At 43.9% G+C, this 23,278-nt stretch overlaps 1 protein-coding gene across 1 annotated transcript in view; it reads left to right on the plus strand.

Moving 5' to 3' along the window:
* Positions 1-23,278, plus strand: part of RAB8A (RAB8A, member RAS oncogene family) — a 95,396-nt gene that overhangs the window by 54,416 nt on the left and 17,702 nt on the right. Inside the window, exons 3-6 of the mRNA XM_073596236.1 lie at positions 5,335-5,395; positions 16,008-16,085; positions 20,436-20,525; positions 21,347-21,412. Of these exons, the coding sequence (XP_073452337.1) occupies positions 5,335-5,395; positions 16,008-16,085; positions 20,436-20,525; positions 21,347-21,412 (295 nt within the window). The remainder of the gene's footprint in view (positions 1-5,334; positions 5,396-16,007; positions 16,086-20,435; positions 20,526-21,346; positions 21,413-23,278) is intronic.

Below are 23,278 nucleotides of genomic sequence, written 5' to 3' on the forward strand. Positions count from 1 at the left end.
AATGAATTAAAAAAAAAAAACTAAGCAGTAAAGTTAGCCCATTTTTATTTTCGTCCAAAAGTTTTGATTACCAGTTTTTGTGTATTTAATATTAGTTTTTTTTTTTTTTTTTTCTAAATTATACATACAAGTGAACTGATTGGAGGTTTGTTTTGTTTAATGTTTAAATGTAAAAAATTTTCCGTATCACTTAAGGTTGCTTTTACACTGGAGCGGGCATGCGTTGATGGTAAAACGCTGCTAGTTTTAGCGGCGCTTTACCGTCATTTTAGAGGCACTATTCGGCTGCTAGCGGGGCGCTTATAACCCAGCTAGCGGCCGAGGAAGGGGTTAAATGCGCCCCTGAAGCGCCGCTGCCAAAACGCTTTGCAGGCGCTTCGGCAGCGGTGCGCATTCATTTCAATGGGCAGGACTGGTGGTATACACCGCTCCAAAGATGCCGTTTGCAGGACTTTTTTTTACATCCTGCCAGCGCATCGCCTCAGTGTGAAAGCACTCAGGATATCACACTGAGACTGCAGGGGAGCCGTTTTACAGGCGCTCTTTTTAGCCCAAAAGCGCCTGAAAAACGCCCCAGTGTGAAAGGGGTCTAACTGTTAGATTTTATGAGATGAAGGGGAAAAAAAAAAAAAAAATCGGCCAAATATATCGGCCCAAAAAAAATCGGCATCACATATCAGAATCGGCCACCGCGATTTCTAAATATCGGCATCGGCCAGAGAAAAACCCATATCGGTCGACCTCTAATTTTTACATTGGAGCTAAGCCATCCAGGACTTTTGTTCGCTCTTTTAAATTTATTACCCAATGGGATGCATTGGCTAATGCACTTATTTTAATATGCTCTTAAAGCAAACCCATCTCTCCTCCGTGTTCTTTGTTCCTAAGATTTTATCCCAATTTATGCCTTCTAGCAAGGTTTGTAGTTTAGGGAAGTTGGCTCTTTTGAAATTCAGTGTCTTTGTATTCCCCTTATGTTTCCTATTTGTGTGATTTATACTGAAGCCAATTGACCTGTGATTGCCGTTGCCTAAATTGCCCCGTATTTCCACATCCATGATCAGGTCTGTATTGTTGGTAATCAGTAGGTCTAGTAACGCTTTATTTCTAGTTGGTGCATCTACCATCCATAAAATTGTCCTGCAAGACATTTAGGAACTGGCGAGCCTTAGATGAATGCATGGTTCCCTCTACCCGGTCTATGTCTGTATAAAAATCTCCCATTATGATAACACTTCCCATCCTTTCTGCTAATCCAATTTCTGATAGGAGATCTGTCTCCCCTTCCTCCCTCAGGTTAGGGGGCCTATAGCATACTCCCAGTATTATTTTCCCCTTAGCTTCATCCCTTTGTAGCTCTACCCATAAGGATTCCACCTCCTCGCTAGCTCTCTTAGTGATGTCATCGCTCACATTCACTTGTACATTATTCTTGATATATAGGCATACCCCTCCCCCTTTTTTCTGCCCTTTTTTGTTCTGCTGGAAGGTGAACCTCCCTCCCATACATTTTTGCAGACTCAAACAAGTTTTCTTCTCAGATTGCCCCGTATTTGACTCCATCCATCTTCCCATCCACTCTGACCAGCTTCCCTGTGCCTGCTGAAGAAAAGCATTCCTACAACTTGATGCTGCCACCACCATGTTTTACGGTGGGGATGTTGTGTGCAGTGTTAGTTTTCTGCTACACATAGCGTTTTGCTTTTAGGCCAAAAAGTTCAATTTTGGTCTCATCTGACCAGAGCATCTTCTACATGTTTGCTGGGTCCCCCACATGGTTTTTCGCAAAAGTGCAAATGGGACTTCTTATGGCTTTCTTCTAGCCAGTCTTCCGTGAAGGCCAAATTTGTGGAGTGCACGACGAGTTGTCCTGTGGACAGATTCTCCCACCTGAGCTGTGGATCTCTGCAGCTCCTCCAGAGTTACCATGGACCTCTTGGTTGCTTCTCTGATTAATGCTCGCTTTGCTTGGCCTGTCTGTTTAGGTGGACAGCCATGCCTTGGTAGGTTTGCCGTTGTGCCATACTCTTTCAGTTTCCTAATGATGGATTGAACAGTGCTCCGTGAGATGTTCAAAGCTTGGGACTTTTTTTTATAACCTAACCCTGCTTTAAACTTCTCCACAACTTTATCTCTTTATCTCTGACCTTTCTGGTGTGTTCCTTAGCCTTCATGATGCTGTTTGTTCACTGAGGTTTTCTATCAAACCTCTGAGAGCTTCACAGAACAGCTGTATTTATACTGAGATTAAATTACACACAGGTGCCCTCAATTTACTAATTAAGTGACTTCTGTGCCAATGTGTTGGTCTATCACATAAAATCCCAATATAATACATTTACGATTTTGGTTGTAACCTGATAAAATGTGGAAAATTTCAAGGGGTATGAATGAATACTTTTTCAAAGCTGTGTGTGTCTATATGTGTATTTCCATTTAAAACCTGATTTTTTTTTTTTTTTTTTTTTTTTTTTATATAAGGTAAGGGTTCACATATGCTTTTGTATAGGTCAGTGTAAAAAAAAAAGTTTTAAACTGTACATTGTGCAGTCAATACTACAAGACAGATGTAAACCCTTTGCATACTGGTTTTAATTACAAGTGGCTCATCAGATTACTTATACAGCCGTGTGAAGTCATAGTGGTTTCAAATTCAGCAACATCAGGAAGTGCTGTAACTGATGAATGCTTTGTGGTATGGTAAATTCAAACGTATATCATTCAGAATTGTGTTTTTTGTTTTTTTTTTTTCTTTCTTAAACTTTAGTTGTATAAAATGAACATCCTGTAGTTGAACTACTAATAATGTCCATATAAGGTATATTCTGTTTTGTTTTTTGTTTTTTTTTCTTTTTATTGGAATTAATTAATTTGGATGAGTTTGTGTATAATATGCACAAAGCTGTATGAGAACACTGAAAATGTTCACGTGGTGCTTTTCTTGACCTTTTTAAAGGGCAACTGAACTATGGGAGCTGTAAAAAAAAAAAAATAAATAAGCAGAGGGTATTGCCTGTAATCTCTTCTTAATTACTTAGTTACCTAGTACCTTGTTCTGCACAGTGTCGCTGTGTGGAGGCAGCCATATTGGTAGAAGCAGGTTTTGATCCTCACATCAGAGCCTCTAGCAAGAAAAACAGAATAGTAGTGACATCACTAAATGTCACTTCAAATCTCGTGAGAATAGCAGATGCAGCAGCGCCTTACATCTCACACTGCATATATACAGCAATGAGGCTACAGAACAGGAGTGCCTAAGCACCGAAATGCATGGCTATTTCCAGCAGGAGTTCCATGAAAAGTTTATTTTTAAAGGTACTGCTTGGGTGCATTTGAACATTTCTAATTGTTCTCTGCAACAAAATAGAACTTCACTTTTTTGTGTTAGGGCCACAGTGGGTTGAATGGGGAAAAAAAGACTCTTCTACCCCCCCCCCCCCCCATCCACACACTCGATGTGGATGGGCCTACCCGCTGTCAGAATACACTGATCAACACTGCTGGCTATATCTGACGGTGCTGGTCGAGCGCTAAAATCTGAAAGGGTGGTTGTACAGGATTTGATCAACTTCTGTACAACCTCCCTGCCCATACTTGGATCGAAATTCATCCATGGGCGGCACAGTGGTGTGGTGGTAGCACTCTCGCCTAGCAGTAAGAAGGGTCGCTGGTTCGAATCCCAACCATGACACTACCTGCCTGGAGTTTGCATGTTCTCCCTGTGCCTGCGTGGGTTTCCTCCGGGTACTCCGGTTTCCTCCCACACTCCAAAGACATGCTGGTAGGTTAATTGGATCCTGTCTAAATTGTCCCTAGTATGTATGAATGTGAGTTAGGGACCTTAGATTGTAAGCTCCTTGAGGGTAGGGACTGATGTGAATGTACAATGTATATGTAAAGCGCTGCGTAAATTGACGGCGCTATATAAGTACCTGAAATAAATAAATAAAATAAATCCAGTCGCTGCTGGACCAGCTGGCTTTAGAGTGTGTTTTGATACACTGTAGATACTAAACCTAGGCAGAAGAGGAGTCCATGGCAGCCTTCGTCTGACACTAGGATGACTGTTTTTTTCTGATGGGAGGAGAAAGCGATTGAGACACACCTATCAATGAAAGACAAAGCTACACTGTTATAACAAGGATGGTGTTTCAGAGTCTTACAAATGCCCATTCTGAGTTATTATGCATAGCACAAATCTTGTCTCTGTCCAGTAATTTCCCTTAGGTACCTTTTTTTTTTTTTTTTTTTTTTTTTTTTTTATAAAGAACTTCCTCCTCCTTCACATACAGCAGTCTGCTCAGACTTTGATAGAAAAAGTATGATGGCGCAAAAACCAACTGACTGGTAACTATATACAAAAAGGGGGTAAATACAGTGAATATAAAAGGGAATAAAAGTCAGTTTAACATTAAAACAGTTTCAGTTCAAATTCCAATAGCACTGGCGGCTGCAACCCTAAGAGTAGAAGCACAACTCTGGAAGACAAAATAAAACAAAAACAAGGTGCGCCAGACTCAGTGCAGTATTAAGGTATTCGTTTAATAGGACAAAACAAGCTAAATGGCTACTCACAGCAGGAAAGTATTCTCAAGCAAATAAATGATCTGGGGCTTGGGGTCACTCTGTGGTCCAAGCCGCTATCCGTGTAGTAAATGGCAAGCCAGTTCTGAAGAACCAGTGGAAACTGTGAAATGCGTTATTTGGCTACCAAAAAAAGTCACTTCCGGTCGTCGTAGCTTGCGTTTCACGCTGACACACACTTCCGGTTCTGGGTTCCGGCTGCCGTTCTTCTATAGACAACTTCAGCGTGCTGGTTTCCAAGCCTCCCGGACATTCTCGGAGGCCTCATCGCCATTCCATCTTTCCGCAGTTTACCACCTACAGGCTTGCCATTTACTACACGGATAGCAGCTTGGACCACAGAGTGACCCCCAACCTCCGGATCATTTATTTGCTTGAGAATACTTTCCTGCTGTAAATAGCCATTTGGCTTGTTTAGTCCTAATTAAACGAATACCTTAATACTGCACAGGGTCTGGCGCACCTTGTTTTTGTTTTATTTTGCTCAGACTTTGATGTATATTTTAAAACTGTTATTACTTACTGTTGAAAGTGGTGGTATCTTGGTCATGCAAGTCAACTGTATACGGTTTTAATGCTAATCAGTCCATTATAAGAAAATTTTAAGTTTTTGGTTCTTGACCTCTTTTGCTGTTTTTTAGTATTTTATTCCCACTACTAACTGACTGCTTTGTAGTGAAATATTAAAATTATATTGTCATATAATTTATTTGATGTGTTTTCATATTCACGATGTTCCTATTTTTCAAGGGATACTGCTGGACAAGAGAGGTTTCGTACAATCACAACGGCATATTACAGAGGAGCAATGGTGGGTGCCAAAACTTTTTTAACCAATATGATTTATGTTCATGCTGAGCTGCATTAAAGCACCATTTTAGTGCACGAACTTGCATAAGGCCCCTTTCACACTGGGGCGGTGGGGGCGTCGGCGGTAAAACGGCGCTATTTTTAGCGCCGTTTTACCGTCGTTTTTGCGGCTGTATTCGGCCGCTAGCGGTGCGGTTGACCCCCGCTGGCGGCCGAAAAAGGGTTAAAACCGCTCGAATAGCGTGGCTATAGCCGCGCTGCCCCATTGATTTCAATGGGCAGGAGTGGTTTAGGAGCGGTGAATACACCGCTCCTTCACCACTCCAAAGATGCGGCTGACAGGAGTTATTTTCTTCTCCTGCCAGCGCACCGCTTCAGTGTGAAAGCCCTCGGGCTTTCACACTGAACAAACAGCAGCGGCTGTTTTGGGTCAGTTTGCAGGCGGTATTTTTAGCGCAATAACGCCTGCAAACCGCCCCAGTGTGAAAGGGGTCTTACAGGGCCTATAGGAATAAATGTAAGAATATGAATACATACATTTTTGTGCTTGGTAATGCACTTTTTAATACTTGGTTGAGGAATCCCTCTCATAGAGGAATCCCTCCTATAGAAACTATTCTAAGCTTTAAAAGAACCTATACAAAAATGCAATTTAAAAATGTGCATAAACAAATATTTTAAATATGCATCAGTACACAAAAATGCATGTTAAAATGCACGTTTGAAACACACACCGATGCAGAAATGTGAATAGGGCCTTATAGCTTGGCTTGACATTAACTCACAAAATACATTATAGGACATTTTTTCAAGCAATTAACCACTGGAATCGGGCATCTATTGTAAATTGGGCTGCATCCCATTTTGCAAAGGATTATAAATTCTGTAAGCATTTGTGACGTGCCAACAGTTGTATTTGTTATACGTTTCCACTTTTAACTGGTGCACACTTAAAGAAGTAGTATCACCAGCAGACTAAAGAGTTTGCTAAGCCTGGCATGGGATCCAGTGCACACGGTACTTGGTCTCTTTCAAATCTCTGCCAGGATTGTTGAGCAGCATTGTTGCTTGTTTTCTCCCAGGATTTTGGTCCTATTGGCAGGAGACGCCAACTCTTGAAAACCCCCTGTGCTTCTGACTCTGTCCTCCTTCCCTGTGGGAAGACATGAGCGTGACCCTGGGACGCATGGCAGCCGGCCACTCATTTCCATGATGGACATTCAGGACGGAAAAGCAGTGGCCGAGACTGCCCAAACTTGAGATCTCAACGGTGACTCCTTTGGAACTCTGTGCGGCAGTACATCTTTTTTAGGGAACACCAAGGGGGCTTGTGGGTGGCTGAGGGGTTTTCACTCTGGTAAAGGATGGCGGCTGTAGGAAGGTGGTGTTTCAAGTTTCTTCAAACCCACCTATTACCTCGGCCTCTAACTACTCTAAGCATTGTGACTTTTTTGTACTAATAGAGTTTTATGCCTAAGTGACCTCCCCAGAAGCCTGCTTCATGTGGCTAATAATGCAAGTGCAGCGACGTCACCCATAGGCTTGCTACTGATGCCCCTTATGCTTATAGGGCATCCATTGTTAGCTGTCCCTCCTCACCCCTGAAGCCGCCAGCGCTGGGAGCTGATCTGGAGCGCCCTAAAAATAGGTGAATATAAGCATCTTCCTTTCACAGGGCAGTTAGAATAGATTTTAGAATGGGGGTGGGAGCAGGTTTAAAGCGACATTAAGACCCCTTTCACACCGAGCCGCCTATAGCGTCGGCGGTAAAATGCCGCTATTTATAGCGGTGTATTACCGTCGGATTTGCGGCGCATTTTGGCCTCTAGCGGGGCACTTTTACCCCCCACTAGCAGCCGAGAAAGGGTTAAAACCGCCCGCAATGCGCCGCAAATAGAGCTTTCTTTTGGTGGTATTTAATGTTGTTTTTTTTTTTTTTTTTTTTTTTTACTAAAAAAAAAAAAAAAAAAAAAAAAAAGACCCCCAAACAACTAAGTAATTTTTCTCCTTCACTGATGTGTGCTGATGAGGCGACACTGGTGGGGCACGGATGGGCGACACTGGGGCACGGATGAACGACTCTGATAGCCAGCACTGACTGGCATTGCTAATGGGCACTGATTGGTAACACAGTTGGCGATATATTGTAATCAGGACACTGATGATCAGTGCCCTGATTACATGTTTAGATGTCCTCCTGCGTGGAGAAGCCGCTGATCGGCTCTCCTCACCACACGCTCTGTCACGCTCTGATTGGCTCGACTTGATTCCACGTCTTTAATGTTGCCTGGAAACAGGTGTAACAGGTGTAACAGCTCTGCCACCTTCTCAATCCATGGCTCCAAACCCGGTGCTCAGACTATGAGGTTTCCTATACGATTCCAATGCAATCCACTGGAGAAAGTCGGAAACCATATTTCTTGGACCTACCCGGTTGGAGGCTTTTTCGCCAGTGCACTGTGTTTAATGTTGCCTGTTTAGACAAAAACAAAGACCAGGTGGACAGGAAGCCTACAGCCTTTGAGGTGAACTTGGGATGTTCGTTCTTCTGCTGTGGTACCGGTCTTCACGTCTACTTGCATGGGCAGGAATGTTGAATGCTGGCTTAAGCCCATGTCTCAGCATGTGCCCCAAAAGGCCACAAACAAGCAGGTTTTAGATTCTTTGTCAGTGGTAGGTAGGGCAGCTACCTACCTGGTATGTAGCAGTGGAACAGTGAATGCTTCAGATAGATCATTAGCTTTGATTAAATAGGCCAGGAGAGCGGAATGGGGATTAATCTTCAAAATTCAGTTCACTAACCTCAAACAGGCAAAGGTTAGGAGCCAAACAAATGACTATTTATTAAAACAAATGCAGGGGCTGGACTTCTTTATTTCCTCTGAATCTACCAGAGATACAGTGAGGAGAGGCTGTCCAAATTTTATCCTCCTTGGGAAGAGGTTTCTAGAGCTTATAAAAACAGAAAATTGTACCATACTTAACGTAATTTTCTTTTCCCGGTGCCTATCCATGGCAGCATACCTATGACAAGCTCCGCCTTGGCTCCTCCCTCAGGATCAGTGAATATTATAAAAGAATAGAGTTAGAGCACCCCCAGCATTCTCCGTTATATAGAATACTAAGGGTGGGTTTGTATGCTGCCATGGATAGGCACCAGGAAAAGAAAATTACGGTAAGTATGGTACAATTTTCTGTTTTCCTGGTGCCTCCATGGCAGCATACCTATGACAAATAACTAGCTGAGAATGGGTGGGTTGATGCTTAGAAAGTAATTTTTATTTTGAACAAAAGGTTACTCCTTTGAGTAGGTAAATGCTGACTTGATGGCTTGCCTGCCGAATTCTACCGAAGAGAACCCCCGGGTCTACTCCATAGTGCTTCAAAAACGTATATTGAGAAGACCAGGTTGCTGCCCTGCATATGGTTTCTAATGACACATTTGCTCTCGCTGCCCAGGAGGCAGAAACAGATCTGGTGGCATGAGCATTGACCCCTGAGGGGGGTTCAAGGCCCCTTGCCCTGTACGCCTTTTGAATTGACTTCACTATCCAGGAGGCTATTGTTCTAGAAGTTGCCTCCTTACCCTTATTTTTGCCCCAGGGTATAACCAACAGTCTGGAACATTTTCTGAAGGGAGCCTGCAGATAACATGTATATCGCATCCATATTAACATGCTATGAAGGGAGCCGGATTTGGGGATCTGAGAATGTTTGTAGAGCCCAAGGTTCTGGGATACTAGCGGTAGAGGCTGTCTTGGGGATGAACCCACGAACTGTCCTAAGCTCTACCCTGTCCGGAAAATACTTGATAAGATCATGGTCTGCACCCAAGGCCTGTAGATCTGATACTCTTCTACCTGACACCACAGCGATTAGGAAAGATAACTTCAAGGTTAAATTCCACAGAGATGTTGATTCATTTGGAACAAACTGTTTGTTAAGGAATGCAGGACGACCGAGAGGTCCCATATGGGGAAGTTCTGTACTTTAGGTGGACGTATTTTCTTGATGGCCTTGAAAAACTGAATTATAGAATCCTCAGCCCATCTTCTGTTGGTGGCCGCCGAGATGGCTGCTACTTGCACCTTGAGAGTGCTTAATCCTAGGCCTAGGTCTAGGCCTGTCTGCAGGAAATCAAGTATCTGGAAGGGAGCTGGTAAGGTTGGATCAAATTTTCTACCAACCGCAAAAGATTTAAACTTATTCCACACTCTATCGTACAAGCCGTTTATCAACGGTTTTCTGGCCTTGAGCAGGGTTGAGATAACGCTAGATGAGCATCCTAATGCCTGCAGCTTCTCCCATTTCAGCATCTAAATGTGAAGGTTTAATCTGAGTGGGTCTGGGTGGACTTGAGGACCCTGTGAAAGAAGGCAAGGTAGCCATGGTATCATGATCGGAGGTTGGGTACTCGGGGACATTGCAGTCGGGAACCAAGGGTGCCTCGGCCAGTATGGAAGGACTGCTATTACTGTTGTGTCCTCTATTGTAAGCCTCACAAGGAACCTGGAGATAAGCAGCCGGGGAGGGAATGCATAGGCTAGACTGCATGCCCGTGGACTGGAGAGGGCATCTGCTGTCTCCGCCGGAGGGTGTGGGAAACGTGAGATAAATCTTGGTAGCTTCGTATTGCTTGCTGCGGCAGAGAGGTCCAGCTCTGGAAGACCCCAGAGGTCTACTAACCAATCAAAGGCTTTTGGATGCAGTGACCATTCGTTCGGGTCCACCAACTTTCGTGACAAGAGATCCGCTTCCGTGTTCAGATGACCTGGGAGATAAACTGCCCTCAGATCGAACAGATTCCTCTCTGGGCTCTACCTCTCTCAGGAGGGAGCTGCTGTGAATTCCCCCTTGACAATGAATGACACTGCAGCCTTGTTGTCCATTCTCAGCAATATCGCTTTCCATCTGATCTGTTGGGACAGGGCAATCGGGGCGAGTTACGCTGCCCGGACTTCCAGGACGTTGGACACTACTCCTGCTAAATTGAAGGCTCATCTCCCCTATACTGCAGTGTGGTTGCAGTGAGCCCCCCAGCCTACTGCGCTGGCGTCGGTGGTAAGCGTGATCCAAGAGATGTGACCCAAAGGGTGCGGTTTTACCAGCATCACCCTCTTCGTCCACCAATGTAGGCCCCTGTGCATTGGGTTTGTTAAGCGTATATGTTGGGAGAGATAGGACTTGTTCCATTGGTTCAGGAATCCTGATTAAAGTGCCAGTGGGCCCAAGGGACCATTTTAATACAGGATGATCGTCCCCAGTAGGCTCAGGCGATTCGACGCTGACAGGTAGGACTGTAGTCTCACTCTCTTCATTTTCTGGGTGATGGCTGACACTTTCTGTGGAGGAAGGGATACTGTCCCTTTTGGTGATATCGAAATGAGCGCCCAGGTAAATCATTTCTTGGGTAGGAGTGAGGTTACTTTTTTTGCTTGATTTACCACCCAGCCGAATTCTGCCAGGGTTGACAGAAGAAGTGTCTTTCAACGGCGCTGGATCTCCTGCTAAGAGTAGAATGTCTAAGTAGTGATACACTTCGAGACCTCTTTCTCGAAGTGGGGCCAGAAAGGAAATCAACACCTTCGTGAAGACTCTGGGTGATGTACAGAGACCAAAAGGGAGGCTCTGGAGCTGCAGGCGAGCCCTACTGCAAATCTGAGGTACTTTTGAAATGATGGAAGTATAGGGATGTGCAGATATGCATCCTGTAGGTCTACTGATATCATCCAGTCCCCTGGTTGGACTGCACGGATTATGGTCTGTAATGATTCCTTCTTGAACTTCTACTGACGTATGTGGAAATTTAAACATTTGAGATCTATTACAGGCCTCCAGGCCTTTTTGGGTACTAGAAAAAGGGTGGAGTAAAAAAACGAAAACTTCTGGTACTGGGGTACTGGTATGGCTGCTTGCTTTTTCTGTAGAGAATAAAGGAACTGATAGAGGGCCTCTGTTTTTTGTGGGGCCCCGACACACTTGAAGGGGTGATGAAATCTTTTGGCGGCTGGCTTGAGAATGTCCGAAAATGACCATACTGATATATAATATTTTTTTTATTTACTTACCTTTCCTGAACTTTGACTAATCCCAGGAGCTCTGAGTGGAAACTGCTGAGGAGAAGCAGGCCACCCTACTGAGGCTCCGACACCGGGCAGGTAAAGAAAAGACGGCGCAAGGCGCACGCTGCCCCTATACACACTGCCCTGAAGAGACCGAGCAGAACACAATTTAAGAAACCAGGAACCAAGGCACCTGCAGAGGGGAAAGACAAAAAGGAAATGGGGAAAGGATAGCTGCTTCCTCCATGCCCCACAAGCTGAAGCCTCATCCTCATAGACAGAACAAATGCCCCTGGTTAGGGTCCGCTGCATGTCCCAAAAGACCCTCAGAACAGACTTCCTTGCTTTTTAGCACCTTTAGCAGCCCGAGCCAAGGGACTGCAAAGGCTGAGACCGGACGGAAGCTGCCGACTGCAGAGGTAAGGACACCCGACCAAACATTCACTGACCAAAGGTATAATATAATAATAATATTCACTGATCCTGAGGGAGGAGCCAAGGCGGTGCTTGTCATAGGTATGCTGCCATGGATAGGCACCAGGAAAGGTTATTGCCTCGACTTTTAGCTCCTTCCCCTCAAACATGTTTTCTGACCATGCTTTCAAGAGATCCCTGCAAGGTGGCTGCCTTGACGCACTGCATTCAGATGTTTGCCCTTCAGAATATGATTGAAAAGTTGAACTTTTGAAACCAGAACTAAGGTTTTATTCCCATGTGTCCTTTGTCCAGAAACAGGGAAACAAAGCTTGAGGAAGTTTAACCATTTTTTGGAATACAAAAAGCATTTATCAGTCCACAGGTCCCTTTTTAAATAAGGTGTTCGTGATCACCATTTACTTGCAAGATGCCTATCTACATGTACCTATCGGACATATCAAAGGTTTTTTTGTTTTGTGATCCTTCTGGGTCAAAACATTTTCCTGGCAGTTCCGTGCCTTACTCTTCAGCCTCACAGCAGCACCAGGTATCTTTACCATGATTCTGGCCAAGTTAAAGGGGCTGTAAACCTTCTGTCAGCGCCCCAACCCCCCCCCCCGAGCCCCTGTTATACTTGCTTACCTGTGTTTCTGACGACGGGAATGAGCACACCAGCTCCGGCCGGTGTGTCGTGTTGGATATCCTGATATCTATCCTGATTGGATAGATTGATGGCGGCGCAACCATTGGCTTCCGCTGCTGTCAAATCGAATCCAATGACGCGTCTGCACGGGTGTCGACGAAGGAGAGCGCTTCTCCGACGGGGCACTTGAGAAGAGGAGGAGCCAGGAGCACCGCTGAGGGACACCAGAAGAGGAGGATTGGGGACACTCTGTGCAAAACCAACTGCACAGCGGAGGCAGGTATGACATATTTGTTTTTTTGTTTTTAAAAACCCTGAACCTTTACAACCCCTTTAATGTCTTATCTGAGGCTGCAAAAAGATATCTTTAAAGTGGTTGTAAACCCACTTTGAGGAAAAAAAAAAACACCTGTAAGACAAAGGCATATTGAGCTAGTATGCGTAGCATACTAGCTCATTATGTAATACTCATCTGAGATCGAAGCCCTCGCTGTGGTGCCAGTACACCGCTCCGGGGGTTACTTCCGCGTATCGCAGGTCCGACGCTGTGATTGGCCAGAGCCGCGATGACGTCACTCCCGTGCATGCGCGTGGTAACGGCAGACACGTGTCATTGCTTCAGTTTGTGTCAGTGCGCATGTGCCGATGACGTCGGCACATGCAAATACAGGGGATATCTCCTAAACCGTGCAGCACAAAGTGCTCTGTAAGGGTTTATAACCACTTTAATCTCCTAGCTGGACAATATTCTCCTGTTTGCGCCAACAGAAAAGTGGTGGTCCTGTTGACAGTGGAGCATTTGGGCTGTCTGATGAACAAAGAGATACAATATCTATAATTCTGGGCCAAACCAGGCCCTTTTTAGGTTACTACATCAATTCAGTAGCCCAAAAGATAATTTTTTTTTTTTCTCCCCAGATGAGAAACTTTTTCCAAGATACTAGCCCAATTTCTTAGTCTCAGCTGTAGTAGTCTCACTGAGGGAAATGTAATCTTTTGGAATTATTGACTTCTACCCCTATCTTGGGCCCAGTTGCATTCAAGAACCCTTCAGCCGTTTCTTTTCTCCACTTGGGATCGCAAGACGAGTTCTCTTGATCTCGTTGTTCTCCTTCCTTTTGGAGGTATGTCAGTCTCTTAACTGGTGGATAGATCCACTGAAGGTGCAGAAGGGCCGGTTTTGGGCCCAAATGTTTATTAAAGATCACTGATGCCAGCTCATGGGGTTGGGTGAGAGAGTCGGCAGCTACTAATACTGTAGCTGCTGACATTTAATAAATATGCAATTACCAGTCCAGGAATTCAGCGCTGTCCTTGACCGGGCCAGTTGCTGATCTTCGAGTCCTTGGTGCCGCTATTTTGGATGTAGGAAACCTGTTGTGACTTTGGGTGCTTCGCAACGGGCTTCCCACTGTGCATGAGTAAGTAGTGCTGCACTTACCCAATGGGTATAGATATAATTAGAGGGATCCTTTCTAGACCGGATCAATTAGATCTGAGGGGGAGTAGGGTTTTTAGTGAGATGGAGTGGGGGAGGGGAGGAAAATAGGGAGTGGGGTGGCAGCTTGGGGATGGAAGGAGGGTTCCATTTGGAGGGATGGGGATTGATTTAGAGCATCCCTAGGGGGGATTGGCATTTGTAATGTTTTTTTTGTAATATATATGTCCAATAAATGAATAATTTGGTAGCCTAAGAAGGTGCTATATTCTCTGTGGTGTTTTTGTTTGAAAAGCAGAACTCCCCTTTTTAGGTAAAGTTCCGCTTTAAGCTGCCAGGTGATTAGTCGGAGCAACTGAGAACAGAACAAAAAGGTTCTTGGGACATAAATGTCCTGTCCCAGGAATGGGATTTCATGCTGGGATATGCTTTCCCTCCTCTCTCTCTCTCTGGGTAGATTTAGATGTGCATTTAAATCGTCCTTTCCTTAGTAGCCTCTGAAGCGCAATCTAAGCACGGACCAAGCTTCAGACAGGCTGTGAGGATGCGATGCGACACCAATTCATCGCCTGTTTTAACTCAATTTTTGCTGACAAACATGCCATCATGCATGCGGTTGTGGAACAGTTACAGTGCTTCCCCATTTGCTTGAATGTATAATGATCGCTGCAGGCCAGGTGTAGAGATTGCTACATGTCGGGTAAACTTTGCCGCGGACTTCAAGCATTGCAAGTGCAGCATGTAAACACCCTTGTACACTGCCTATTGCAGCTTAAGGGGTGGGTGGCAAGAACATGGCTCAACCTTGCATTTTTGCAGCCCATCTCCCCATCCGCACGTCTAAATGAAGCCTTATTCCTTGAGTCTTACCAAAGCTAAATCTGTCCAAGTACAGCTGAAGAGCTTGGTTCTCGAAGATGCAGAGAATAGCTCTTCTTTTGCCATGACCTCTCCTGGTCAGGCTGGACCTTCTTTGGCGGAGGCCTATGCGCCACCCAAGGACAGTTGAAGACCTGGATCTTAAAGCAGAATCCTAAAGAAAAAGAGAAGTTCAGACCGAGTTAGTGACACCATCCTCCGTAGTAAAAGATGGTCACAAAAAAATGTACCCTGTTGTACGGAATATATTTATCTTCATGGTGCAAAAACAGGGGTTTTCTTTTCCCTCAACTTTATCATTTTGGAATTTCTTCAGGAGAGGGAGTAAAGCAAACACTTGGAATAGTGGGGGGGGGGGGGGGGGTGATTGGGAGAGGTGTACTTTTAATAGCCATGTAAATATATCTAGAGTAGCCTGAATCGCTCTTACCTGAAACTGATCTCTTAAATATCCATTACTGCAGAGAAATAGATTTAGAAGTTGACCTTTGGAGCTGTGTCTAAAGGGGTTGCTATAGATGTTGTGTGGATGCATCGAGAAATATAAAAGTATTTGCCATGGATGGATGGTATTTGTGGGACATTTTACAGTGCTTGCTTGTTATTTGGAGCTCTGTTTTGTTACTTCAAAGAAGGGTACAGAGGAGAGATGAGGAGGAAGTGGTTGCAGACTGAAAGGGGTACATGCTCAGTGCTGATTGTAACTCCCCAAAAGGAATGCTCATATTTTGGGCTTCAGCAAGGGGTAGCACTACAGCCAGCACTGACAGCAATAAATAATTGTATATGAAAATCCATGCATAGGTTTGAATAGGACCATGTCCACTGGATCCCCTGGGAGGGGGAGGTTAACCAGCATCTTTATCTTCTGGTAATACTTCTTGAAGCAGCTAAAACCATGTTTCATATTGGCACTGTACTATTTTAGAATTATGCTGTAATCTACTTCCTTCTTTATCTGTTTCTTTTGTGTAATGAAAACCATGCACTTTAGAAAGTTTAAGACATATTGGCATATAATCTGTGCATTTTATTGATCCACTGTGTGTGTGTGTGTGTGTGTGTGTGTGTGTGTGTGTGTGTGTGTGTGTGTGTGTGTGTGTGTGTGTGTGTGTGTGTGTGTAGATTTTATATAAAAAAAATTATTAACTATTGCATGTTTTTTTTATTTTAGGGTATTATGCTGGTATATGATATTACCAATGAAAAGTCATTCGACAATATAAAAAACTGGATACGAAATATTGAAGAGGTTTGTATGAAATAGCAGTTAAAAATGTTGAGAGAGCTTGTATAAAGACTGGGTGCCATCTCTTCCCAAGGGAATAGACAGGGGTATCCTCTTGCCCCAGGGATCTTTGCACACCTATGATGGAACCTATACCGACTGCGCTACGATCATCTTCTGAAATGTGATGGCTGCAGTTCGGTGGTATTGGTGGTATTGGAGGGCGGCATACGCTACATGCGAACTATCTTCTTTTTTTTCTATGGGTCCCTGGACCAACTATGATGGTGCCCTACATATCCTGGATTAATATGCTATTTGTTCGGGCCTTAAAGGTTTATAAGTTCACTGTAGTAAAAAAAAAAAAAAAACCCATCTTTTTGCAGGTAAAAAATGTATTTAATTTTTTTTTAAAACTAGGAGCCTGCGAAGCATTGCACTGCGATCCACAGATTGTGGATGCAATGTAGGGTTCTTGCAGACTGTGTAAGCTGTCTGTTCAAACTGGCAGGCAGCTGCACACTGATAGGAAGCATCAATAAACTACCAGAGCACTCAGAGTGGTAGTTCAATGAGAACTACAAGCCAACAGCCGCAAAGAACTTTGTGAATGAATAACGTGTTTTGGTTTTTTGTGTGTTTTTTTTTTTTGTTTTTTTTTTTAAATTATGACAGTGGCCGTCGCAACGGGGGGGGGTTGAGGGGAGTGGGGTGAATACAGGTGTAACATGTTACAAAAGGTGAACTTATCCTTTAAAGTAAATTGGACCAATTTTCAGATTATGCCTTTGGACCCAGATGCAGAAGCACTGGCAGATCCATCTGTGTCCTATGAGGGGGTTACACCTTTACATACTTGTGTGTCAGATTACCTACCGTAGTTCCTGATTACATGGCCTTGAATCTTCAACCGGTACTGGTATACATATACAGTATCTCAAAAAAGTAAATATTTTATTATATGTTTTCATGTGACGACACTGAAGAAATGACACTTTGCTACAATGTAAAGTAGTGAGTGTACAGCTTGTATAATAGTGTAAATTTGCTGTTCCCTCAAAATAACTCCACACAGCCATTAATGTCTAAACCGCTGGCAACAAAAGTGAGTACACCCCTAAGTGAACGTGTCCAAATTGGGCCCAATTAGCCATTTTCCCTCCCTGGTGTCATATGACTTGTTAGTTTTACAAGGCCTCAGGTGTGATTGGGGAGCAGGTGTGTTAAATTTGGTGTTATCGCTCTCACTCTCTCATACTGGTCACTGAAAGTTCAACATTGCACCTCATGGCAAAGAACTCTCAGAGGATTTGAAAAAAAGAATTGTTGCTCTACATAAAGATGTTCTAAGCTATAAGAAGACCCTGAAACTGAGCTTCAGCACGGTGGCCAAGACCATACAGTGGTTGAACAGGATAGGTTCCACTCAGAACAGGCCATGCCATGGTCGACCAAAGAAGTTGAGTGCACGTGCTTGGCGTCATATCCAGAGGTTGTCTTTGGGAAATAGACATACGAGTGCTGCCAGCATTGCTGCAGAGGTTGAAGGGGTGGGGGGTCAGCCTGTCAGTGCTCAGACCATACACCGCACACTGCATTAAATTGGTCTGCATGGCTGTCATCCAAGAAGGAAGCCTCTTGTAAAGATGATGCACAAGAAAGCTTGCAAACAGTTTGCTGAAGACAAACAGACTAAGGACATCGGTTACTGGAATCATGTCCTGTGGTCTGATGAGACCAAGATAAACTTATTTGGTTCAGATGGCATCAAGTGTGTGTGGCAGCAACTAGGTGAGGAGTGCAAAGACAAGTGTGTCTTGCCTACAATCAAGCATGGTGGTGGGAGTGTCACGGTCTGGAGCTTCATGAGTGCTGCCGACACTGGGGAGCTACAGTACATTGAGGGAACCATGAATGCCAGCATGTATTTTGACATACTGAAGCAGAGCATGATCCCCTCCCTTCGGAGACTGGGCGGCAGGGCAGTATTCCAACATAATGACCCCAAACACACCGCCAAGACGACCACTACCTTGCTAAAGAAGCTGAGGGTAAAGGTGATGGACTGGCCAAGCATGTCTCCAGATCTAAACCCTATTGAGCATCTGTGGAGCATCCTCAAGCAGAAGGTAGAGGAGAGGGTTAAGGCAGTGCTGGAAAGTAATAATGGCCACACAAAATATTGACACTTTGGGCCCTATTTGGACATATTCGCTTAGGGGTGTACTCACTTTTGTCTGCATTAAAGTTCCATATACCTGTCTGACTGCACTATACACTGAGCTGCATGAGCCCAGCTCGGTGTAGAATTTAGACACTGTCGGGTTGACTGAACACCCACACATGCACGGAAGCTGTGTCATCTCAGCCTAGCCAATGGAAACAGCCAGGGATTGGTACCTGGAAGTTGTCAGATTGAAGATTACAGCGGCCAGCAGGGAGCTCTGGGAGATTAGAGCTGGAGAACTGGTGAGTATACTTCTGCTTTAAGACCAACAATTCAGCTGTAATATTAGAGATGGCACAATTGGGTTCTTTTGAAGACTCGCAACACCTCCTTCGAGCTGTGAATAGCCCCATGCAACCTCACTCTAATGCCCCGTACACACGGTCGGATTTTCCGACGGAAAATGTTCGATGGGAGCTTGTTGTCGGAAATTCCGACCCTGTCTAGGCTCCATCGGACATTTTTCATCAGAATTTCCGGTGCACAAAATTTGAGATCTGACAACAAAATCCGTTGTCATAAATTCCGATCGTGTGTACACAATTCCAACACACAAAGTTCCACGCATGCTCAGAATCAAGCAGAAGAGCCGCACTGGCTATTGAACTTCACTTTTCTCAGCTCGTCGTACGTGTTGTACGTCACCGCGTTCAGCGATCAGCTTTTATGTATTATGTAAAACCGTTCTCCCAAAAGGAAAAACTGTTGCTATAACTGCTTATAAAGTATTAGCTGGATTTCAGCTTCAATTTGTTAGTGTATCTAAATCTACTAGTGCTTCTCGCACTCCCCCCAGACAAACCATGCTTCAGTCCAAATGTGCCCCCTGTGCTCCTTCATCCAGAATGGGGGCACTCTAATACAGGAGGTGTTACTGGCCAGATCACCAGGTGAAAACAGAGGGGGAAAAAAACCCTTAAAAAAAAAAAAGAAAACGAATGGAAATACTTTTAACGTGGACTTTTGCTTAAGTGGTAACTTGGAGCTATGTCGGCAATCTTGCAGTATGGTTTGGGACACCGAAAGATGGCAATTCTTGACAATTAGGTTATAGGTACTTGCCTCCAGGAGGTGGACACTGGCAAACAGAAAAAAAAACAAAGACCAGTTTCTGTATAACCCCCTTTCATAACATTTATGCGTCTGTTTGTTTTTTGCTAGTGGCCTAGGAGGTTAGGTGCTTTTTTTCTTAACTCTGAGGGAAAACTCTGTATTTTTTTCTTTTATCAACATTATCAGTATTTCTTGGATGCTTTGTCTCTTCAGTAAAGATGTTTCTCACAGTGCTTGAGCTGGTGTATACACAGCAGCGATCTGAATCCACATTAGGATTGAAGGTTGTACTGCTGGGCCTAAAATTGAGGGGCCTGCCTGGAAAGTGACCTTTGGGCACAAGGCTTTGCTTGTGGTGCTTTCCATACCTTCGTGTACTGTGTTACTTGGCTGCAGAGCTCTTTCCAGGTCCAGAGCCATAGCACAGCCTCTGGTATGACCCAGTCTCTGAAGAATCACTCTGTGAGTAGACCAATGGATGGAAGAAGATAAACAGGATTGTTTGTGACCTTCAGGCACTGCGTTCTATATTGTGGTGCTTCTTAGACCCTTGTGTACTTTTACCTGCAGGCTACTTTCCAATTTCAGAGTCGTGATACAACCTTGACCCAGTCTCTGTAGGCTTTCTCCCTGTAAATAAGTCTGTTTTGCAGTTCCCACATCTTGATGTGTATATTGTTTAGCAAACCACACTTCTTTGTAAACTCCGTATATAAAAGCTATATGCTGTGCATTCACACACATTAGGGGGTATAGTAAATTCAACGAGCATACAATTTAATAAATTGGCTCCTATGTGTAAAGTTTATTCTGAATTTTGTCTTAAGCTTTCTTTAATGCTGGCCATACATTATACAGTTTCCTTATTCAGTTTCCTTTAGCTTTGCCTTCAGCTTTGTAACGCAAGGGCCAGCCTGATTGAAAGTGTTTAGGTTTGACCTCATTATATGGTTTTGGTAAATCTAAAGAATAATTGTACAAGAAAATTGTAAAATGCATGGCTAACCGTAGCTGTCCTTCTTCCTTCCCCCTTTTTTTTTTTTTTTTTTTTTAATAGAATGGAAGTATGACTGTTGCTTTTGTATGTTTTGCAGCATGCCTCCGCTGATGTTGAAAAAATGATTCTTGGAAACAAATGTGACGTGAATGAAAAACGGCAAGTTTCTAAAGAGAAGGGGGAAAAGGTAGGAGAGGAGAGCCTTGTTAAAAATCCATTTGTAAGACCCAATATGTATATGCAATCTAAACAGTCCAAATCAAACTATCCTTTTTTATTTTTGTTTCTATTATGTAGTATTCACAGTTTTATACAGTGAAAAAAAGGTTGCATATTTAATTACAGCAGCCAGATTTTATTCTGTACTACTTCTGGGAAGGTGAGACTCAGAAGCTGAATGGTTGCTAACGGCAAGTTTAGTGTTGCTTTAAGGCTTTTTCTGTTGATTTTTCTTGCCATCAATTAGATTTATTTTTACATCTTCTAAATATGCCCCGCAATTGTACGGTTTCATTCTTCTCTTACTGCCGGTTCACACAGGGGCAACACAACGTACAGGCCGACTCACCGAGGCGACCTGCACACGACTTCAGGGGTGACTTGCAAAACGACTCCTGTATAGAAGTCAATGCAAGTCACCTGAAGTCGCCCCAAAAATAATACAGGAACCTTTTTACTAAGTTGGAGCGACTTGCGTCACTCCTATTAGAACGGTTCCATAGTACAGAATGGGATGCGACTTGTCAGGCGGCTAAGTCGCCTGACAAGTCGCCCCTGTGTGAACTGGGGCTTAGACTAGGAAAAAAAAAACGTTGCCAATTTTTAACTGGAAATCTGTAACAGCCTCTATAGTGCAATAAGCCAGTTCAAGGCCTACTTTATAAGTTCAACCAGGGGTGTCTAGATTGTTAAATCGATGTAAATCAACTGTAACCTCATATGGACATTTGCTGTTATAAAGGGAAGGGCTCTGCTCCAGTTATTGAATGTTGTTCATTTTTATTTCAGCTGGCACTTGAATATGGAATAAAATTTATGGAGACTAGTGCAAAGGCCAATATTAATGTGGAAAATGTAAGTAAAGTGTTTGTTTGTTTTTCTTCTGTAGGATTTTCATTGCTGTATCTCCATTGAGAAGATTTTGCCTTCTTTTCTGCCCTGCTGAAGGGGATTAAGAGGACAGGAAATCATGGGAAATCTCTCCAATGGGGGCAGAAATGCACTTTCTTTTTTTAGTAAAGTGGGAAAAGTTTGGAAACAGTTAGGTTTTTGTTGCGGTCATTGCTATCCTTTCCTGGTGACTCCCATTCTCTGCATTTCCTGTCCTGTGTCACAGGAAAATCCCATTATTGGAGTCATAATCAGCAATAAAAACCTGACACATGTTGTAACCCATTCTCACTGTACCTAAATCTAAGCATTGGTTGAAACTGGGCTTTAAAGCTGAACTCTGATATGATCTGTATTGCATACTTACATTGGTCCAGCTTGGTCCAAGGTAAGTGTGAATATCCCATACTTGATGGGCTGCTGGGGTAGTTGAAATTCACTGCAGTAGCTAGCTCTACTACAGTGCTATTTGTGACCTTGTGAGTGGCTGCCCCATTGCACAGTGACCAAAGGACGTCCTGAACTCTGCATTTGTGCCATTTATATAATGTCTTTTTTTTTTTTTTTCCCAAGGGGTTCTCTGGTCGGACAAGGTGGAGAAGAGCAGTGGCGATGTCATGATCTCCACCTTGTCCAAACAAAAAACTCCTTGAATACAGTGGAAAAATACAAGGCGTTCCATGAATTGTGGTGGTGCTGAGCAATCAACCACCCGTGTTCTTTGTGCAGAGGGAGAAGCCACTTGCATAGAAACTGAGTAGGAACTGGTAGATCGTGGTAGTACTGTAGTAGTGTGGACTACTCCAGTGATTTCCAGCTTCCCCAGCCAGCAGTCCATCAGGTGTGAGATATGCATACCTGCACTGTGCCAAGCTGGACCAATGTAAGTATGCAATACTATATGTAAATATATAATAATTTATATATAAATAATTCCTGTAGTTATGCTGTAACAAAGTGTTAGAATGTGCCAGCTTTTATGACACTGTATAAAACCCCAGGATTAGTGCTCCAAACAATGCCGGTGTTGTAGAATAACCACTTCAAGACCGCAATATGTACATATATGTTGTGGCTTTGAAGTGGTGTACCGGGATTATGGCTGAAGATATCGGCCATAACCCCGGTATTGTTTTTACAGCCGGCGGCTGGCTTTCTCATGAAGGCATTCCAAGCAGCTCATGAGCCGCTGGAATGCTTTTCAGAAGCGGCAAGAGGGGACGTTCCGCAGCACGCTTACCGGAGCTCAGGATACCATAGCAGGGTGTAGGGAGCATCGGGTGGCAGCCCAGGACGAAAGTTCTTGTCATGGCAACCTGGTGCCTGGGGTTTGAGAAGTCCCGATTTACTCAGGGTAACATCTTTCACGTTACAATAAAAAAAAAAACAGGGTATATATTGTGTTTTTGGGGGTTTCTTTCAATTTGTTAAGTGTATTTTATTTTTTCCCCAAAAATTTTTTTGCAAAATTTTAAATTAGTTTGCAAATACCTTTTGTGACATGAAAACAATTGCAACAATGTTATTCTCTAGGGTCTCTGCTAAAAAAAAAAAAAAAAAATATATAATGTTTGGGGGTTACAAGTACTTTTCTAGAGAAAAATAATAATTTAACCCCTTCCCGCCGAGCGTACGCAGATGTGCGTACTCGGCTTTCGGGGGTTATACCAGGATGATGCCTGCAGCTGCAGGCATCATCCTGGTACTGTTTTGTAGAGCGGGCGATCGGCTTTCCAAGTATAGCAACCGATGCGGCTAAAAGCCACTCGGCTGTTATACCGGAGGAGCGGGAGGGGACGTCCCCTCCTGCTGCCTCCCGCCGCTCTTACC

This window comes from Aquarana catesbeiana, linkage group LG01, assembly GCF_042186555.1.
Source record: "Aquarana catesbeiana isolate 2022-GZ linkage group LG01, ASM4218655v1, whole genome shotgun sequence".
NCBI classification, from domain to species: domain Eukaryota; kingdom Metazoa; phylum Chordata; class Amphibia; order Anura; family Ranidae; genus Aquarana; species Aquarana catesbeiana.